This window comes from Bubalus kerabau, chromosome 16, assembly GCF_029407905.1.
Source record: "Bubalus kerabau isolate K-KA32 ecotype Philippines breed swamp buffalo chromosome 16, PCC_UOA_SB_1v2, whole genome shotgun sequence".
Lineage (NCBI taxonomy): Eukaryota > Metazoa > Chordata > Mammalia > Artiodactyla > Bovidae > Bubalus > Bubalus kerabau.
The window spans coordinates 29085321-29106164 of record NC_073639.1 but is presented as its reverse complement, the minus strand read 5'-3'; the positions used below and the strand labels follow the sequence as shown (position 1 = coordinate 29106164).

Sequence of the window (20844 nt, the reverse complement as noted above, 5' to 3'; positions counted from 1 at the left end):
CTCATAAGTTAATGTTACTTGTTATAGTTTACCTGAAATTTTTCAAATTTCTCTTCTTCTAAATTTTTCATTTATTTAAAAGACAGGTTAGCTTCTAAATGTGTTTATTTCTTAACTAATTATTATGAGACTTGTACACGACACATGGTCAAAACTTGACTATAAATTTAAAAAGTGATTTATATTGTCAGTGTTTTCATACTAGTAGAAAAACATATATCATGAAATAAATTAAGCCATTGTACTACTACTGCAATATCAATAAGAATTTTCTGCCTATCATAAAGTTAAAAATTTCCCTTTCTCAACTCCAATAAGAATTTAGATATTGGCACTTAGCTTCTGGCTTTATAAATAAGGTAAATTTATACCATAGTCTGAATAAGCAAAAGCTTTTTGCTAAGATTTCTGGTGAAAATATGAGCTACAACTAGGTAATGCAGAGACATTTACAATTGAAAAAGATATAAAAGAAATATTAAGATAAAATGGAGAAAAATATAAACATTGAAATATGTTAATAGTGAGAAAATTTTGATCTGCATGTTTTGATTTTTTCATAGATGAATTATGTTGTAAAATCTCTGCTCCCAAACCAAACCAAAAACTACAGAAATTTTGGTGATTATTGTTAATATCTCTAATTTCTCCAGTGTTAAATAATTAAAAGAAGACTTACAATTTCCTCAAAAATATGTGTGTTGATTTTTTTAACTAATTTATCATATTTGGGGAAAAATACATTTTTTGAAGGCTTGTTACATGAGAAAGGTCCATGTAATTTTGTTGTATTGAATTCATCAGAAAACAGAACAAATTGACTCTAATTACATTTTTGAAATCACAGTTTGTTCTCAGTGGTAATATCACAGCCTCTGACTATAAGGGATCAAGTTACTTGCTAGTGTAAAAAGATGTATTTTAAAATTTGTCTAAATATATCTCTATATAACATGCAGTCTATCACTTCAGCTGTCGTGCCATGTAGAACAGACCATTTCCAAGAAATGGAAAAAAATAAATTACAAGAAATTGCAAATAAAATCTGTATGTTGAAATGTTTCTTAAGAATGACCAAAACTTCATAACTCAGGTGTGGCCTGTACTTTTCTGCTATACAAGTCTCACAGGTTCTAAAATAAGGGCATTTGAATGAGAAAAAAAAATGATATGACGTTGAAGTTATTTTCTCTTGCGCCTTCAACCTGAGATGTTAAAAATTTCCAAAAGCAGTGTGAAAGATACGCATTTTTAAATGTCCCATGTACTGAAATACTTGGCATTCCGGTCCTTTGTGCAGTCACTGACCACCACAAAACTTAAACATACCTCTGCTTGTCTGGTCATTAAAATACTATACTTAATGGGGACTAGTGATATATGAAAAAAGATAAAGTCATTTTCATCTTTCAGTGGCTCCCTAAGGTGAGGCCAGGTATTGGGCACAATTTATTTGGTTCTCAAACTATACATTTGAGATGAAAAAAAAATTTTTTTGTCAATGAACATTTCTAAAACTTATTTGAAATTTATTGATATACTTTTTATGTGATTAAAAAAATTGTTTCTACGTCTGATATTTTCCTCATGAGAAATTAGTACACTTGTTTTGTTGGTAAAACGTGTGAAACATATTCACGCACAAGGTGTGCCATCTTCCCTCTCCTTGTACTTACATAAAGCTGTGTTATCACTATGGGGATCCCACTTTAAAAGGAGTAGCTCATAAATTTATGAGGAACATTATGTACAAGTGTTGTTCCCCTTCCAGGCAGGTAACACTATTTATCCAACAGAAAACTTTATCATATTTCTCACTTTTCTTGTTATGCACATGATAATTTTTTTGTACAGGTTTTCAAGTCAGAGAACTTTATTTCATCATCTAAGGGAATTTTAACTAGCGTCTAATAAGTCAAAGAGGCAGAAAACCATATACTTCAAGAGAAGAAATTTAGCACAATTGAGTATCAACTAGCCATGAAAACAAGTTCTAATAAAAGTACCTTCTAACATCTCATAAAAGTACCTTCAACTATCTAAAAGATAATTCAGAAACTAGATCATTAAAACTTTTCTGTGTGATTATCATATTCAGAATTATAAGAATCCTTGGGTACAGTGCTCAAAAAGATGTGAAATACTATTAATGGTCTCATGAGGTGTATTTGAAAGGGTTTTATCAGTTATGTGATGAAAAATTGTATTAATTCCAAATTTTACATTAGTACCCATCTTTATCAGGATCCGGTAATATAATTCTATCTTAATATTTGAAGTTTACCATCAACTTCAAATTTAATATGATATAAATTTATTTTTAAAATAATTGCCCATAATTGACTTTTAATGGTACCTCCATCTATCAAAAAGACCTTTTATTCCTTATCACACTATAAATAGGGAGTGTTTAGAGTACAGTGCATCAAAATACAGATCTCTCTGGTTCTATAGCTTCTAGTTACCTGCTGTGTCAGTGTGCATCAGGGATATTCTTCTTCCCTTCCTCTTTTTTTTTTCCCTAATACCTATCTCCTTATAGGAATAAGATAACTTAACTTCCCTGGTGTCTAGAAAATAGTTGACCTGTTTTACTTGCTGATCTTAGTCTGATTCCTTATCCCAGCTTCAACTCATGTTTATATTCCTTAATAATGCACTGATCAGTAATTTAGTTCTGGGTTTATGCATGACAATTATCAATAGATTATTATAATCTAAGTCAGATTTAGTTATACATGCTTGCTGCTGCTGTTTAGTCACTAAATCCTGTCAGACTCAGTGTGACTGCGTGCACTGTAGGCTGCCAGGCTCCTCTGCCCATGGGATTTCCCAGGCAAGAAGGCTGGAGTGAGTTGCCATTTCCTTCTCCAGTAGATCTCAGTGCAAGGATCAAACTTCCCTCTCTTGCATCTTCTGCTTGGCAGGCAGATTCTTTACCAATAAGCCACCTGGAAAGCCCCAGCATTATACACAGTTTAATTTAAAATGTAAAAAGTCATTATAACGTGAGATTAATATATGATAAGAAGTTTGGTGTTATTTCTTTAAGCAATTTACATAATTAACTGTTTTAAACTCCAAAATACTTGAGGATAATCTGGGGGCTTAGTAATTATGAAAAATTTATTCCTTTGTATTATATAAAGAGCTGTTAAAATATGCATATAAAAAGTAAATTATTGTGTGTCAGGATTTTACAAACTAAAACTTGCTCAAGAGCTCAAGTCACTCATAGTATTTATAGAAGAAACAAACAAGTGTTTTCATTACACTCTCTTGATTAAAAAAATAATCCTTGGTTTTTTCACACCAGGCATTTCATGCATTTGAGAGTTTCTGATGTACAGAATAATCACTCTTTGGTTATTTCTAATCGATCCTATTTTTAAACATATTTAATAAATGCATTGCTCTGTCTAGAAACACATTAAAATGTGATTTTTGTTTGTGTGCTTACTTTTTTACATAATGCTAGTTATCAAATTGAATAACAGATAGTATTCTGTAGTGCCCCAAAATGATATTTTGCTTAAGAGACTGAGTGAGCTTTCTTGGGTCATAAATATCATGTTTAATATTCTTGTCAGTATACAGGAGACAATGAAACTTGAAGATGTCATTTGAAATCTTGGTATTCTAGGATCAGTAAGCAAACATTTCTGTGTTGTCTGGGACAAGTGTTTTCCAATATAGAACAAGTAATAAGGTATTCGTCAATAGTGTCTGCAGCTGACTCACCTTGCACTTGGTTACCTTGGTTTCACTAATTACAGTCATTTATTCTGGGCTTGTCTAAGTGGTAAATGATAAGCAGTTTGTAGTAATATGGACTACAAGAGTGTCACTGAAAAATAACTTGTAGAAAGTCATTTTCTAAGATCCTAAAAAAGCATGCTCTTGGCCACTCTTGTTTTATTCTTATTATTTATTGGTGTATCAGTATGTATGCCATGTGTCTGTTGAATTTCACTTTTTATTTCAGGTCTAGATCTTATTATCTAAATATCATCACTCACGCTTCCCATATTTCTTCCATTTTTGTCTCTAAGGAAAAAAATATGACTTATCATCATTAGAAATTACAGGTAATGAAGGCTTTCCACTTGGGTTTTATTTTTTCTGTTACAAATTTCACAGATTTTCTTTTTCTTAATATTGATTCTCACTATTTTCTAATTATTTAAATAATTTAGAGTCAATATTTTCCCTCAACATCCTGACAAGTTCAGAAACATCTATCTCAGAACCCTGTTTGCCAAGAGTCCTACCCTTTACAAAATAATATAAAGCGATTTGGGGCTCCTGTCAGGTTAACACAAGAAAAATCTGTTAAGATACCTTTACCCATTACTCTTTACATTGCCTGTAATTTTTCACTCCTAAGCCAGGAAGATTCCCTGGAGGAGGGTATGGCAGCCCACTCCAGTATTCTTGCCTGGAGAATCTCACGGACAGAGGAGCCTGGTGGGCTACAATTCATAGGGTCACAACGAGTCGGACATGACTGAGCGGCTGAGCACAGACACAAGCAGCTGGTCATGTTGATGAAGCCTCCATCCGTAGCTTCTCTGTTTTCTGCTCACAGGTATGGATCTCTTCTCCAACTGCACCGAGGAATGTAAAGCACTTGGCCACTCAGATCGGTGCTGGATGCCCTCCTTTGTCCCTTCTGATGGACGCCAGGCTGCTGATTATCGTAGCAATCTGCATGTTCCTGGCATGGACTCTGTTCCAGACACTGAAGTGTTTGAAACTCCAGAAGCCCAGCCCGGGGCGGAGAGGTCCTTCTCCACCTTCGGCAAAGAGAAGGCCCTTCACAGCACCCTGGAGAGGAAGGAGCTGGATGGACTGCTGTCTAATACACGAGCGCCTTACAAACCACCATATTTGAGTAAGTATTACATAAAAGGCTGTATCAAAGTCTTCCCTTTCAGGAAATAAAATTCAACATGCCCTTCTTCTTAGTAAAAACAGAATTCACGTTGTTTTCAAAAACAAAGATAAAAGTGACTCTGGGATGCAGGCAGCACTATACAATACAGAAACGAATATACTTAACAGGAAGACAGGTTCCTGGGTTAGTATATTAAATCAAACATAATTTCTGATGTTGTTGAAAACATTTTTCGAATGATCTTCATATTTCCTTTGAATATCGCTCACCTGTTTACTTGATTTCCATGTGTTTTGAAGGGCTTATGTAATTGACACAATTCACAGAGAAATTTTGTTTTCTTATCGATACCAGCATTATTGCTTAGTCATCCTTTTCCCATAAAGACATTAAACATGTTAGGCTAAGTTCAGAATACATTGCAGCCATCAGTTTGATAATTTTGCATAGTTTAGTAATATGTTGGCATGGATTCAAGTCACTTATCAGAATCAGAGGAACTACATGATGAAAGCATATCACTACAGCAATATTATTCATTTGATTACAACAATAGGTTCTTCTTCTAATATTGAGACTTTGATCATTGTACTCAGCTCTTTCGATTTGGGGACCCTAGCCTCTAAGTGGATTATTTTATACAATCAGCTGAAAAACAAATGCTTTAGGATTATTTAGTATATTTTATTTGAGGGTCTTGCTAAGGAAATTATTCCATTTATTCTCTGCTATAAGGGAATCTTTACTTTTTAGTTAATGGTTAAATACCACTGATGATTCAATATTTTGATCAAACAACATCAACTAATATTTGATAAGAATGGAAATTATAAAAATGTAATCAAAAGATGATTTTTATCTTGTACAGCAGATCCAATGTACGTGTCATTTTCTTACTTTCATCTTCCAGTGCAAAAAATAAAAATAATGGAACTATAAATTAGAAACAAAAATGAGCCACTGCAGATATATCATTTCTTTTATGACTTATGAAATGGAATGAAAAAAATACTTAAATGGAAGAAAAAACTAGAAGAATTTAGCCCTTTTATGTAAATATGAAAGTCATGGATTAAATATATGGAGGATAAGGATCTGACTACAACTCTGGATATTGATAATAAGAGTTAGTTATTATCTTACTGTGAATGGCAGATTCAAATGTGAATCTGCCATTGAATACATCCATTCTGATAGCAACAATGATCAAATTGTGTATTTAGAAGGATTGCATTCAGTTTTTCAAATTACTTAGGAATAACATAGTATATTAGCATTTCAGAACCAAATAATTATGAATTATTGATATTTGTTTTGCTTCATTTTATAAAGTTATGAAATATGAGGGCACAAATACTTATTTTGTTGAACTATCTAACAAAATATCTTATAGATGTAATTTGGATGCTAAAGTCCTAATGTTTAACTTACACATCTGCATACACTATGATTTAAAGCAGCTTAAAATCAAATTTAAATAAATAAGGACTATGATTCACTCTTTGCCCCTCAAACTAAATTCTGGATTTAAAATTTTACTTACCAAAGTTTTCCAAATTTAAAACAACATAGTCTCACTAGTGTTTCACTTAAAGTAAGACTATACACTACAAAAGTATATTGTCAGTAATGTCAAGGCAAAAATTCAAAGTGTATATGATTCAGACTAATTCAAATGTGTATTTCTAAATAAATATACAATATTTTCTGTTAGCATATATTACATGGTACTTCTACATTAAATATAGTGAGAAATCAGTTCACCCTCTTTAACTCTTAGTGAATACCAACCTTGATGAAGTTTCATTTACATTATAGAACTGAAATTTTGAACATCTATAAAAGTCTTTCTCTACTGACTAGTTTTTCTTTTTAATTTTAAAAATCATGGTAACATTTTTTATTTGATAAAAATTTTAATGCTGCATATATTATAATGCCAGTGTCTCTAATTTAGGAGTCTAGTATTTTCACTTAGATCCTTGATTTCAGGGATTATAAAATATGTTATCAGTTATATGTACTGCTAGAAATCAAAGAATGCATGTATTATTTTACTAAGAAAATTAAGATTTTTTTTTGCATCTTATCCAGATGTGTTTTATAATGAATTAATTTTGAGTAGCAATTTATGTCTTCTGTTTTAGTCAGCTCAGCTCACATTGCTCACAATTTAGGGTTTGGGGAAAAGTGTGACCAGGATGAAAAAGAAGCAGAAAATTAGCTATTTTGCTGTTTTTATTTATACTCTCCTCAGTTCTTCATATAACTTTAGTCATATCTGAACATTTTTTAACTTCCAGTGATTAATGTCATCTTAGACACACAGTTATCTTTAAATTACCTTGTGCCTCTGACTTAATAAGCGTAGTCAATTTATGCTTAATTTAACTATACAAACTAAATCAGAACCATCCATTCCTGAGTTTTTTGCCCCCAAATTCACATAGTGGTAGCTGTTAATATGTGTATCATGTATCATCAGAAATGAAAATATTCTCATCATCTAAATTGAAAAGCATGTCCCTTATGTTACTAAAGAAACTAAAAATTAGCACTAAATACCTTTTTAAAAATCAAGAGTGTTTAAATAATTCTTGAGAAAGCAGTTTTACTTTTGCTAAACATACATTTAGTTTTTAAATGAACATAATGTACATTTTGATGTTAAAAAAAGTAGCTATATATTTAGTTACTTTTGTGAAGCCCTAAAAAAAGCCTTATGAAGCTAGTACTATCATTTAGAAATGATCCCAGGGAAATGATGATACACTTAATAATACAAATGAGGTCATTGCACCCAAGAACTTTCCATTTCTACACCTCTGATTGCTAGAGTTAAAATTAAAAATTGGAGGAAAACAACTTCTACCCAAAAGTGTGTATATACATGTTTTAAAAACATACTTTGTGTTTCTAAAAAACTACCTGTATTCAATTTTATTTCTTCATTTTTCTATGTATAAGAAAAGATCCATGAAGAGTATATATAATGCACTTAATGAAATGGAACTTTTTAATCAGGAGTAATTTTGAACTTATCTGTTAATACTTAACATCATTAGTCATGAGCGCTTTACAGCCATGCCTTCTCTTATTTGTGTTATGTTGTAGATTTCTAATACTCTAGTAAGGATCAAAGGAATACACTGAAAGATTGAGAAAATAAATGTAAACATGTAGAGTATGGTCATACAGTGTTTAGATTTTATTTTAAAATGTTACTAAATTTTAGCTTAGCTTTACCTTTAATTTTTACTAGAATAATAAAACATAACTAACTTTTAATAAAAGTTAATAATTGTTTCAACACTTGCTAAAATGAAATAAAAATATTCTCTGGAGTTTAAAATTCCTTATATTCTTTCATATGGAATTCAATAATTTCTTTAAAACTGTTAACATGTGATTTAAAAATAACGTGTTTCAAGTGACACGGTAAGTTAAACATAAAGCAATCTAGATAGTCCAAGCAAATAAGGAACATAAAAGTAATTTAAGCTCAAGAATATAACTGGTTAAAGTTATATCATTAATGTAATTTAGAAAATCCCAATATTTAAAATAATATATTTAATATTGGGGACTTCCCTGGCAGCTCAGACGGTAGAGTCTGCCTGCAGTGCTTGAGACCCAGGTTCGATCCCTGGGTTGGGAAAATCCCCTGGAGAAAGAAATGGCAACCCACTTCAGTATTTTTGACTGGAGAATCCCCATGGACAGAGGAACCTCAGTTCAGTTCAGTTCAGTCGTTTAGTCCTGTCGGACTCTTTGGAACCCCATGGACTGCAACACGCCAGGCTTCCCTGTCCATCACTAACTCCTGGAGTTTACTCAAACTCATGTTCTTTGAGTCGGTGATGCCATCCAACCATCTGATCCTCTGTTGTCTGCTTCTCCTCCCACCTTCAATCTTTCCCACCATCAGGGTCTTTTAAAATGAGTCAGAGGAGCCTGGCAGGCTACAAAGAGAAGTTGCAAAGAGTCGGACACGACTGAGCGACTTCACTTTCATTTAATATTATTTTTGTAGTCTTTCTTGCTCATGATTTTGGCTTCACATTTTGAACATTATCTCTTCAGATTTTTTTTTTGTCTGGAAGCAAGTATATCTTTCAGTTTAAATCAGCCTAAACAATACAGTACTAAAGATATAAGGATTTGTGTTTTGGAAACCTATTGATTTCTTGTCAAAAACATAATCGTTCGCTAAGAATTGAAGATAATTATAAGATAAATGACTAATGAAGTTTCATCTAAACTGTATTTGTGAAATATTTCTTTTATTTGTTTAAGGAATCATACAAAATAAATTATATCAAATAGAGTGAAAAAGCCTACATTGATATGATTTTTTAAAAATCCTGAATCCATGAAATTTTCTACAATCCTAGGACTATAGGAAACCATCTTTTGAAAAGTGTTGCAATTGATTCTGTTTTCATATCAAATAACATTTAGAGTGGTCCAGATGTGTCAAAAAATCACTCTAGCTGTCTCCTGACCTAACTGTTTTTGCCTACTTTGGAGCCCTTTTGAAATTTCAACCCAAATCATACATAACATAGTGTTAAGAAAAGATGTCAGAATTTGGAAACATTGCATTTAAAATACTGCTGCCACTTTAACCTAGACTTTTCATTGGTGACCATCATTTTAGGAAAAATTCTTTTTGGTATCTATATCATTTCTACCTAGAACTTTTTAAAATTGTAGAGTATGTTTTGTTGAGTCACACCTTTTCCAATCCTTTCATTATTTCAATCTGCCCTCTGAGTGTTAAAGTCAAGATTGTGTAGGAGCATATATAGAATTCAAAGTAAAATGACTTTTCTTAGCAGTACAGATTACCCTTATATCCTTGTATAGTGTTTTCTTTGGGATTTGTATATTCCTCTAATGTCATAAACATAGCATCACTTTACCAAATATTAAATTCCACAAAAGGTATTTTTATATGTGGCCTTTTTAACATTTTTGTTTTTTAGGTCCTTACATTACTAAATGAATGGACATCTTTTTCAATATTTTTTTCCTTTTTTTAAAATGGATATGTTTGTTTCTGTTCACTTTTTCTTCAAGTTGTACTGCTTTAAAAAAAATATCCTATTTCTGAGATTTTTGTTCTCTCACTAATCTTCATAAAAATACATCTAGATTTGTGAGCCTAACTAATTTATTATTTTTTTTAGTTTATCTCTTTGTGACAAACCTCTGGTCTTTGAATAATACCAGTCTTTCTATTTTTCCATTAAATTCTTTTATTTTGTAATTATAAATTAATCTCTCATAGTCAAAAAAGTTTATTCACCTCAACTCTGTGAGCAGGAAACATATGACAACTCAAGATCAGAAGAAACCTGATCTAGTTCATATTCTCTATATATCTACTGTTAGAATTCAATGTTCACTGAATTTTATAATATTGCACTGTTTTGAAAAATGGTAATCTATTCACAATTCATATCATTATTCCAGTTAACTGATGCATCAGCTGACTGGAACCTTCCTATACTCTAGATAAGTGAGATGTTATAAGATTATATTGTTTCTTCTCCTTTAGTTGTTGAGTAATGATCTTCTGTAACTAATATGATTTAAAGTGAAAGATATAAAAATCTTCTGAGGTGCAGATATGAAACAGAGCAGTTCATTTTAAATCTATATATCTGACAATTTCTGTGGACAATTTGCATTTTACTTATTTAGACAGCAGTGCTTCTCTTACAACATGTCGTTTAAAAATTTGTGCCTTTGGGTGAAACTAGTTAGTAGCTGATACTCTCTTGGCATATTTAGACTCATTATGCACTATGCATATTATAAGTGCAAAGTAATTATGTGATGAGAAATGAATTAATGGATGAATAAGTGTTATTAAAGTAACCAAATTTTCTTTAATGCTGTCATCGTATTTTAATTTACACACACGTCTACACATAGTTTTGATATCTCTTGGAGAAGGAAATGGCAACCCATTCCAGTAATCTTGCCTAGAAAATCCCATGGACAGAGGAGCCTGGCAGGCTACAGTCCATGAGGTCACAAAAGAGTCAGACACAACTGAGCAACTAAACAACAACTACACACAGTTTTGATATCTCTAGGCAAATTATCTGGTAGCTCGGCGGTAAATAATCTGCCTGCCAATGCACAAGATGGGGGTTAGACCCTGGGTTGGGAAGATCCCCTGGAGAAGGAGATGGTAACCCACTCCAGTATTCTTGCCTGGGAAATCCCATGGACAGAGAAGCTTGGTGGGTCACAGTTCATGGGGTCACACAAGATTTGGATATGATTTAGTGACTAAACAACAACAGGCAAACTCTCTTTTTTCAATTAATAAAACATGTTTTAAATTGCTTAAATTTATCTCTAAATAGTGTCTATAAGCTTTTATGAGGGAAGACAGAGTTCGAACTCATTCAAAATACTGAAATACACCTAACCAAGGTGTTTTGTGAAATATGATGTTTTTTTTAATATCTTAAGATTTTAAATTTCTTTTGATTTATTCAAAGAATTGAATTCATATCCTAAGGAAGAAATATATTTGTTTTTATTTCTTAACTCTCTTAGAATTTTAATTGCTCCCCTTTCTTACCAGGTCTGTAAAACAATACTTTACATGTTTTACTTACTAGCAACTTTCATACATAAGATTTCATCTTTCACATTTTTTAAAGCTAGTATATCTTCCTTTCTTTGCTCTGTTACAGTCACTTATTCTTCTTACTTAGTTCCCAGGTAGGAGGTATTTATTTGTGTGTTATTAATTACATTTTTCAGTTCATTGATACATGGTTAAATAAAATATTGAAGGACATACAGAAGAGAAAATTAATAAAACTAATTTATATATTTTACACTGCTTAGTAAGCGATTCTTTATCTACATAAAATCATTCTTTTTGTGCACACTTTGCATTTTATTGAATTAACATTTAGCATATTAATATTATTTATATACCTCATTTTATATTACAGATCATTTTCATCCTCTTTCTTATTTTGTACATTGGAAGTAAATCCATATAAACATTTGTCCATCACGTGAGCCTAACAAAGGAAGATTATCAATTAAAATATAAATAGAATTATCAATCAAAAGGAATATCTACTTGGGAATTTTTCCTGCCTCATCATTCTGAAGATCATGGGTCAAAACTTAAATGCATTAATTTATAAAGATATTGTATATAAGTCTGGAATTTACAACTTCAATTGCTTATAAATATCATTAAACATTGTTCAATACTCAATGTGCCAGACTTTTTTTGAGTGAGTCTGCGTCTTCTGATATCCTTTTAATGGAAATTAGATAGCATCATTTAGACAGTTTAGAAAGTGTTTTGGACCATAGCATTCATTGTTCAAGATTAGATAATACTACTGAGTCAAGACTAAACTCAGCATAATGTGGATCCACTTAATGCTTCCTAAATAACATTAATAATAATAATCTTGGAAGTTTTATATTAAAGTCCAATAAGACTCCCTGATTACTGCATTAATGATTTCTAATAACCTACATCAGTTTAGGTGGGGACAGTATAGAAGATTTGAAAGATTTAACCCAAAAATGTAATCACATAGAAAATGACATGAATAAAAAACAAGTCATAAGGTATAAAATTTACAGGAAAAAAATCAGATCTTATTTCTTTGATACAATACACAACTTTATGTTTATACATTATATCTAGGCACTTCTAGGTACTTCTTTCTCCTAGAGATAGATTATTTTTAACTAGGGATTAAAAGATTATATGTGAACTTTATTTGAATAAAAGTTTTATAACCTGTACTTTAAAGTGCTATCTAAAGCTATCAAGCATAGCTTTTAAGTCATTGAGTTCAACAAGTGATTATAAATGTATTTTCTGTGTCCTATTTTCATGATTCTGTTGTATGGATACAGTTATGCATATATGTATCCCATAGAGAAGCATTATATTTTTAAGTTTAATTTTTAATTGTATCTATTTCCAGAGAAAGAATAAACAAGGATTATGCTTAAAATAAGAGTAAATTTATTTAACTCACTGCTACTTCATTATCAGAAGCTGTTTAACATGATAGTGTAGTGCTTTTTGAGGAATAGATGAGTGATACAATCAAGTTTGGTTGTTCCTTTATTTTTTTAAACTACTAGTTGTACTTTTGAGGACCAGTTCATATTGCATCATGTAGCGAAATTAACCATGACTCTGCAGAGAAAACAGATGTCTATATTATAAGGAAGACATTATTTTTACTGCTTGTAAAAATGTTGTAATCAGTAGGCCTTTTTTTCTTTTTTAATGTTGATGTCGACTAGAATCCCACACAAGATTCTAATATCACTTGTGTTGGATGTTTAACTGTATATTTTACACAAAGTAGAAAATTGACATTAGTTTGTCATCAAATATTCCAAGATTTATATATATGCCAGTAACTATGTTTCAGCTGAAATTTGGATAATTACTGTATTATTCCATAAAAAGCATATTTGTAAATGTTTTTGTCAGAAATTTCCAAAATAAGTGTTCTGAAAGATAAGAAAAACTTAAGCCTAGAAGTAATACATAAAATAAACTCAATATCAAAGGTATATTTCCTGGGTTATATTGTTAATCATCCTGGGTAAAGAAATAGGGTAGGACGCTTCTCTCATACCTAACTAAACACTGTTGGGCTTTGTCTCAAAGGGCAACATATGGTAGGAAGTTTTTGAGTCAAAAATGGCAACAGTAGATACAGTATACATAGCAAGATGTCTTGATGATGTACACTTGATGGTGTATTTAAGATAAAATATTTTCCATGTAGGTTTAATTGAAATGGTGGTAGGTCCTCAGATAAGAAAGTTAATGGTATAGTTTGACAGTTGCTATCAGTTTATTTTTAGAAATATCTAGAAAACCTAGAGATTGACCTATAGAATTATTGTACTTTTCATCTTTAATAAATCTGATGGCAGAACTAATCCCCTTGCTAGTGACTAGTAATATGGCTTTAAGTTTTATTTACCATAGAATTGTTCATCAGACGGTTGCATTGGAGGTCATGAATCTAGATCTGTCCTGGGGGAGTATATATTGGTTCTTGATTTATCTCAGTCTTTTTGATAAGAACAGTGATAACAGAGAACAATATTATGTAGAACCCATACATTCTACTAAGTTATGTTTTTAAACATTTGAAATGATGGATAATTTCAAGCTTATTCAAAAAAGAGAATAGTTTACTAAACTCTCCACATTCTCCAGCTTAAACAATTACCAATTCTCGGCCAAATTTGTTTCATCCAAAAGCTAATATACTTCCTCTTCATTCAGATTTTGTAAAGCAAATCCAGAAACCCTACTGTTTAATCCATAACTATTTCAGCAGGTTTATTAAAGTTTAGCATAACCACAAGAATACTGTCTCTCCTTAAAAATTTTCTTGCTATTGTTCACTGGTCATTGTTCAAACTTCCATAATTTTCTCATAACTCTTATTTGCATTTATAATTAATTTTATTCATGATTAAAATCAAGTTTGTTGATGGAAACCCATCTTTATTTTAAAACTTTGATTAATATATGATATGTATATTGGACAGACACGGCATAAATAGTGCAGTATACTTGAGTTAACTAGAATATAATAGCTGGTTATTCTCTCTGATAACATAGGGAAAGCAAATATAGCTAAAATATATCAGTGTGTAAGCTAAAAAGACAATTTACTTAGGATATATTCTCCTTGGATATGATTTCTCTTACTATCTTCGGAGTTCTTACCACATCTAACATTTTTAAAGTGCTTGATATATCTCATTATATCTTCTTATTGAAACATAATCTTCTGTTAATTTTGCAGTGTTTTACAGAAACAAATATTTAAATATGTTGACTTGAATACCAGATTATGACAACAGAGTAGAAAAATTGAAATGTCTCTTTCACATTTCTTTGAGTCTCGATTAGAAGATCGTGGCAAATTGGAGATCAAGATGCTTAAAGGAGATACTGAATAAAGTAAAGAGATTAACATTTTGGAAAATAGCATATCTGAAGAGAGTCTAAAAGGTTTGAAGGACTGCAAATTGAGAAGAAAAGGGGATCGGTAACAAAGCAAATGTTAAGTGTTTAAACAAATATGACACAGATAAGATAGCGATCAGTTAATCTGTCTTTATTGAGAGCAGAAAAGAAAAAAAATGGATCTATATTGAATCCTGAGAGATTTAAATGACATGCTATGGTAAATATCCTGACGCTGACATTGGTATTTGCTCCTGAGAGATATGAAAACACATTACCTAGAAAGCTTTACAAACTACAAACGTATGCATATGCCAGCTGTGATTTGGTGGAATAGCACTTTCTAGTCCTGTGATGTATTCCCGCAGAATGCGTTTCTAACACTGGGCCTGGTTGAAAGGAGTGAAGGCATGAGGCTCAATTTTACTAGGGGAGAAAAGAAAGGCAGTTGAGAAAGCCTTGTGCTTTTATATATTTCCTTCCCTTCCTATTTCTACGTAGATGACTTCTTATCTTTTCTACTTTGGAATTTTGGAAAGGAAATATTTGGTTTCTTAAATCCTTTTTTTGCCCTCTCACACCTGGAATTGCAATGAATGATTAAATGTCTAGGAACAGAAATTAAGAAATCATGGTTTTAGAAGGAACCTTGGGAAAATAATGCAAAATCTGAGTATGAAAATGTCTAGTGTATTTTATGTATGTGCAATAAATACCATTGGGTTTGTCTATTAAATGTATGTATTATGACTTAAAGATTTAAGACTTCTTATTATATAATAATAATTTCTAAAAAGAACCCATGGCTATAGATTTCAAATATCTATATGAAGATATTTTATTTTAAATATCTTAGTTCATCAAATATTGATCTTTTCTTCATTGAGTTGGCTTGTTTCTCTTATAATAAGAATTTTCTACTTTAGGTATTATATTTTCCTCTATTGAGCAGTTTTAAGGAAAACCCTTGGTGTTAGTTACTATGACGTGGCTCACAAATAAAATGAAACATCCAGCATTAGTGATTCAAGATCAAGTCGCCTACTCTCCTTGAACCTGGTAGTGATATATGCTTTCTTAATTATTTTGGAAGATATAGCAAACAGGCTATATATGATCATTATATCTTGGGTTGATTACTTTGGAGAGTAAATTAAGATGTAGCATTAGCATGGTAATGTGGAGGCATGAATTCATTACACACTTAAGAAAGGAAAAATAAAGGGGAATTGTGTTAGCTAAACATTAATGCTAGATTTAATAATAGTAGCAGCTACTACTGAATGCCTATTTAATATAGGCATGAGAAGATGAAAGAAGGTGATAGTTATTCTCATCAGTCAAGGGTGATAAAATAAGCTCTATGAATTTCAGGTTATAGTACATAATTTTATAATTATTTTAAAGTATTTTATGATTATATAAATCCACTCAGTTTTATATAGGTAAAGGGGATTTAGTATTAGACAATGTAGCAATAACTTTTTTTGGTAAAATGGAGTGAATTTTAACTCCTTTGAACTTGAATTAAGCTGAAGATTTGAGAAATCTACATTTAAAAATTATATTATGAAATGATGGGAAGATAATTATTTCTCAGTTATAACAAAATATTGACTATTTAAATGTTACTGGGAAAAGTATATATTTTTAAGTGCAGGTTTACTTTAGAATTGATTTTAGGAAAATACTTGACGTTGAATAATTTCATTTTCATTTCATGCTTAAAACCAAGCCTGAAATCTAGAAACACCATCCTGGAGAACGTAAATTATTTTGAGTTTGGAGGAATTTTGTAGGAATGTTTGTAGGAATTCTTCATGAAAATTGTGATTTCAAATGCTCATAAAAAGTGTGCTAAGGTATATAGTATGAGGGAATATTGCCTTCACTTTAAACAAAAACATTTAATGTAGTTCCCAAAGGGCATATGCTATTGCTTTGAAATTAATTTTAAATCTGTGTCTTTTAAAAAACCTTTTAAAGTTTTTCATATTTTCACTACTTTATAATTCTGAGGGGTAGACATCCATAGGTCCTATTGTTTGTAATACTGTTCTTTAATGCCACGGCCATTTATAACTGTAAAAAGGTTTTTAACCAGCTGTTTTAAACAGGTCTTCCCAAACAGTGTGACCCACATTCAAGAAAACTTATTATTGAAAACCTGCTATATTGCGGGCATGGTGGTCTTCAGTTTTGTTTGCCCTAGATCTAGATTATATGAATGTTCTGAAGACTGGCCAAATATGAAAATGATTTTGGCTCGTGAACTCATCAGAGTGATGTGAAAATAGGATTGATATCATAATTTAAAATACAGATGTAATAACTGAATCAACTGAAGTACTCCTGGAAGATATCCAGGGGAAAATACTATGAGAACTCTGATTGAAAATGTGTAAAGGGCATCCAATCAGCTTTATTACTGGTGATCACAGCCTCGGGCATCCTCACTCTGTAAGGACACTATGCTTCATGCACAGATCAAATAACTGAGTTTGGGTCATCTCAGTGACATCTACTCTGGGCCGTGTTAGAACCATGCAAAAGCATTTTTAGTTATTGATATCCCTCCACTCCATACCTCATAATACCTCATACAAACCTCCTTTGGAATAATTTTGAAAAAATGAATGAACCAATCTCAGGCATACTATAATGCCAATGAAAAGTTTTCTTCTTTCTTTATGAAGCTGTTCACCTGGCTGAACTGTGGTGTCATTGTTGTTGTTGTTTAGTTGCTAAGTTGTAGCCAACTCTTTTGTGACCCCATGGACTCTAGCCCACCAAACTCCTCTGTCCATGGGATTTCCCAGGCAAGGATGCTGGAGTGGGTTACCATTTCTTTCTCCAGGGGATCTTCCCGACCCAGGGATAGAACCTATGTCTTCTGCATTGGCAGGTGGATTATTTACCCCTGAGCCTCCAGGAAAGTCTGTGGTGTCCTTAGTAAGTACTTTAAAAATACTATAGTCTTATTCTTTTCAGGACAGGTTTTTCTAAGCATCACTAATTTTATTCATTTTGACTTTATGATAGTTTGGAATGATTAATTTCACAAGACATCATTTTCTGATTTTCTTCTCAAAGTATGCATGTATTTCCTTTGGACCCTTAGCTTTCTACAAAATTACAAGAGTGGATCTTTATTCTGATCCTCATGTCAAAGAAGTGAGGTGTACTTAATAGCTCCAGTTAGAGAGCCAGTCTGCCAAGCTTCACATACTGACCCAACCTGTTACTAGCTGTGTGACCTCTGTAATTTCTTTAACCTTCCTAGAACTCATTTTCCTCATCTGTGACATACATCCTCAAAAGCTCATTGTGGAGATTAAATTATTTAACATACTTAAAGCAGTGAGTGCCTGGCCCAAAGGAAGCACTCATTAAGTGTTCAAAGCAACCATATATTCAGTTAAAATTGGAACAATGACATCAGCCTGAGTATGGAGAAAATTTAAATTCTGGGTTTAAATAGAACTAATTATGCTTTCTTTTACTCCCAGAGAAAAATCAGACTCCAAATGTTCTTTTCATGATATATCACTATTTTACATCTGCAGTATATATTCTTTCACATAATACATATGCTTTAAAAGTACAGTATGACTATTTTTCTTTTTCATCTGTGAAATCAATGAAACGCGTAGAAGAGAACCAAAAGCATAATGCACAGCAAATACTAAAGTTTATTTGTTTCATAATGATGTTAGTCACAAAGCATGGTTATAACTTTTAACATTTCATATTCTCATTATTTTACTTCTGCATTTCCAGTGAGTGAAGATATTGATTATGTACAATAAACAGTAAAAATAATCTGACAAAGAATACTCTTTTTTGGAACAACAGATTTGTACTTCATACAGAAAGCAGCAGAATATATTTGATGATTGTAGAAAAATAAAGAACATTTTTTCAAGTCAAAAAAATTTAAAAATTATACAAACAGATGGCCATATCCAATTTGACTTTATCTGAATTTTGACAATGGTACTAACCCTTTAGAGTAAATTCTGGCCTTGGGCAAGATATTGTTAATTCAAAGAGTTCTGATAGCCCTGAATGAGAGACACAAATGCCCTAAAATTATCACACAAAGTAAATGTAAAGAGTCTATTAGTGTGGAAAATTGGGTCTTTCTATAAGATATGTTAGGTATCTATGTCTGCCATAAATCAGTCTTTACACATAGAAGCTCAAAGTTTTTCCTGCCTCCTTTTTCTTCTTTAAAATCCTGTTATCTGGTAAACCTGATTCTATCAGTCAGCCTTATATTTATATTTTTATACTTTTGTCTTTCAAAGTCAGAAAGAACTAGAAAATGATGTCATAAGCGCTTTTGACTAATGCCTGAAAAAGCTGCTCAAATTTTACTTTTTGTTTATGGCTTATTCACTGGACTCTCTCCAGTATAATTCTCATGATTTTATGATTCTCTATGTTTGTTGTTCTGCCTTCCACAGTGTTAGTTGCTCATTGGTGTTTGACTCTTTATGACCCCATGTTCTGTAGCCCACCAGGCTCCTCTCTCCAGGCAAGGATACTGGAGTGGGTAGCTATTCCCTTTTCTAGGGGATCTGCCTCACTCAGGATTTGAACCTGGGTGTCCTGCATTGCAGGAAGATTCTTTATCATCCGAACCACCAGGGAGGCCCATAGATATCATTATTTTCCTAGAAAGCAAGAGGCCTAATAGCTAAGTTGTTGTTAGGTGCCCAGTTGCATGCATCATATGTGCTTATTTCTTTTTATATTTGGCTCCTATGAAAATAAAGTTTTCTTATCTTTTATAAAATAGTGAAATTTTCCTGCATTTATAGTGCTGTTTCCCAGCTATGAAAGAAATGACATCTTAAAATAGATTTAGCTTTTTTTCACCTGATATATTCATGAATGATATTCAACTATCAACTGTATTAAGCATTGTCTCTCAAAATGCAATGGTTCCCAATGATTCTATGTTCTAAGTTTACTTTGCTAGAATAAAATGGCTTTGGTTATCTTCAGGAAAGATCCCTAAAAGCAGGGGTCCCCAACCTCCAGGATTTAATGGCTGGCGATTTACATAATAGAAATAAAGTGCACAATAAATGTAAAACATCCTCCTCTACCCTAGTCCATGGAAAGTTTGTCTTTCACAAAACGAATTCTTGACACCAAAAATGTTGGGGACTGCTATCTTAGAGTGTAATCAAAGAAGAATTTATAGAATTCTCTTTGGGGGCCAATATTGGAGCACTATGTGATTTTTAACTGATAGACAAAAAGTACAGACTTTCATGAAGAAAAGTATGGGATTAGAAAGCAAAAAATTATGAACTGAATATTCTAGGTTTCTAAATCTTTAAACAAAATCCAGGGTTAATATTGGAAGTTAGTTTGAAAGTCATGTTTTGGATAGATTCAGACATGATTTAATGATAATACCAATAGTAATAGTAGCTAACAATTGTTAAGAACTTAATATGTTCCTGGCATTATTCTAAGAACTTTTCAGACATTAATGCATTTAAATCCTACAATGGCCAACTAAAATAGGTATTCTTACTGTCCCCATTTTATAGATTATAACATTGAGAAACAAGAGATGGTGGGGAGCCAGCCCATGGTGTATGTCGGCATCTGATTCTAGTGTAAACATCTCTAACCAATTCACTGTTAAATCTCTGGCTTAAGAAATTGGACACTAGAATGAAGTCAGCATGGATTTGTTGCATGAGGTTTAATTTTTGGTGTTGTACTAATAGAGAGTTACTGCCGTTTCAAACTTTGTGGTACTACGGGCCCAATGGAGAATGAAAATGAAAGGATTAGAGAAATTTTGGGGAAAAAAAAAGTTCAGCATTAGAATTCTAAATGTAACAATAAAAGGTAAAGGAAGTATTAATAGTTATCAGGGATAGTTCTCAGGGCTTCCCTAGTGGCT

General features: G+C 31.9%; 1 protein-coding gene across 3 annotated transcripts in view; it reads left to right on the top strand.

Annotated features, from left to right (window-relative positions):
- The window catches only part of PCDH10 (protocadherin 10), a 42207-nt gene that overhangs the window by 8715 nt on the left and 12648 nt on the right, over positions 1-20844 (top strand). The window contains exons 4-5 of one of the 3 annotated variants that reach the window (XM_055550005.1): positions 4589-4894; positions 11884-12231. In XM_055550005.1, coding sequence (XP_055405980.1) covers positions 4589-4894; positions 11884-11924 — 347 coding nt within the window. In that variant the 3' untranslated portion in view covers positions 11925-12231. Of the gene's footprint in view, positions 1-4588; positions 5859-11883; positions 12232-20844 lie in introns of those variants that run through there. The other 2 variants (XM_055550006.1, XM_055550004.1) reach the window with 2 other exon arrangements.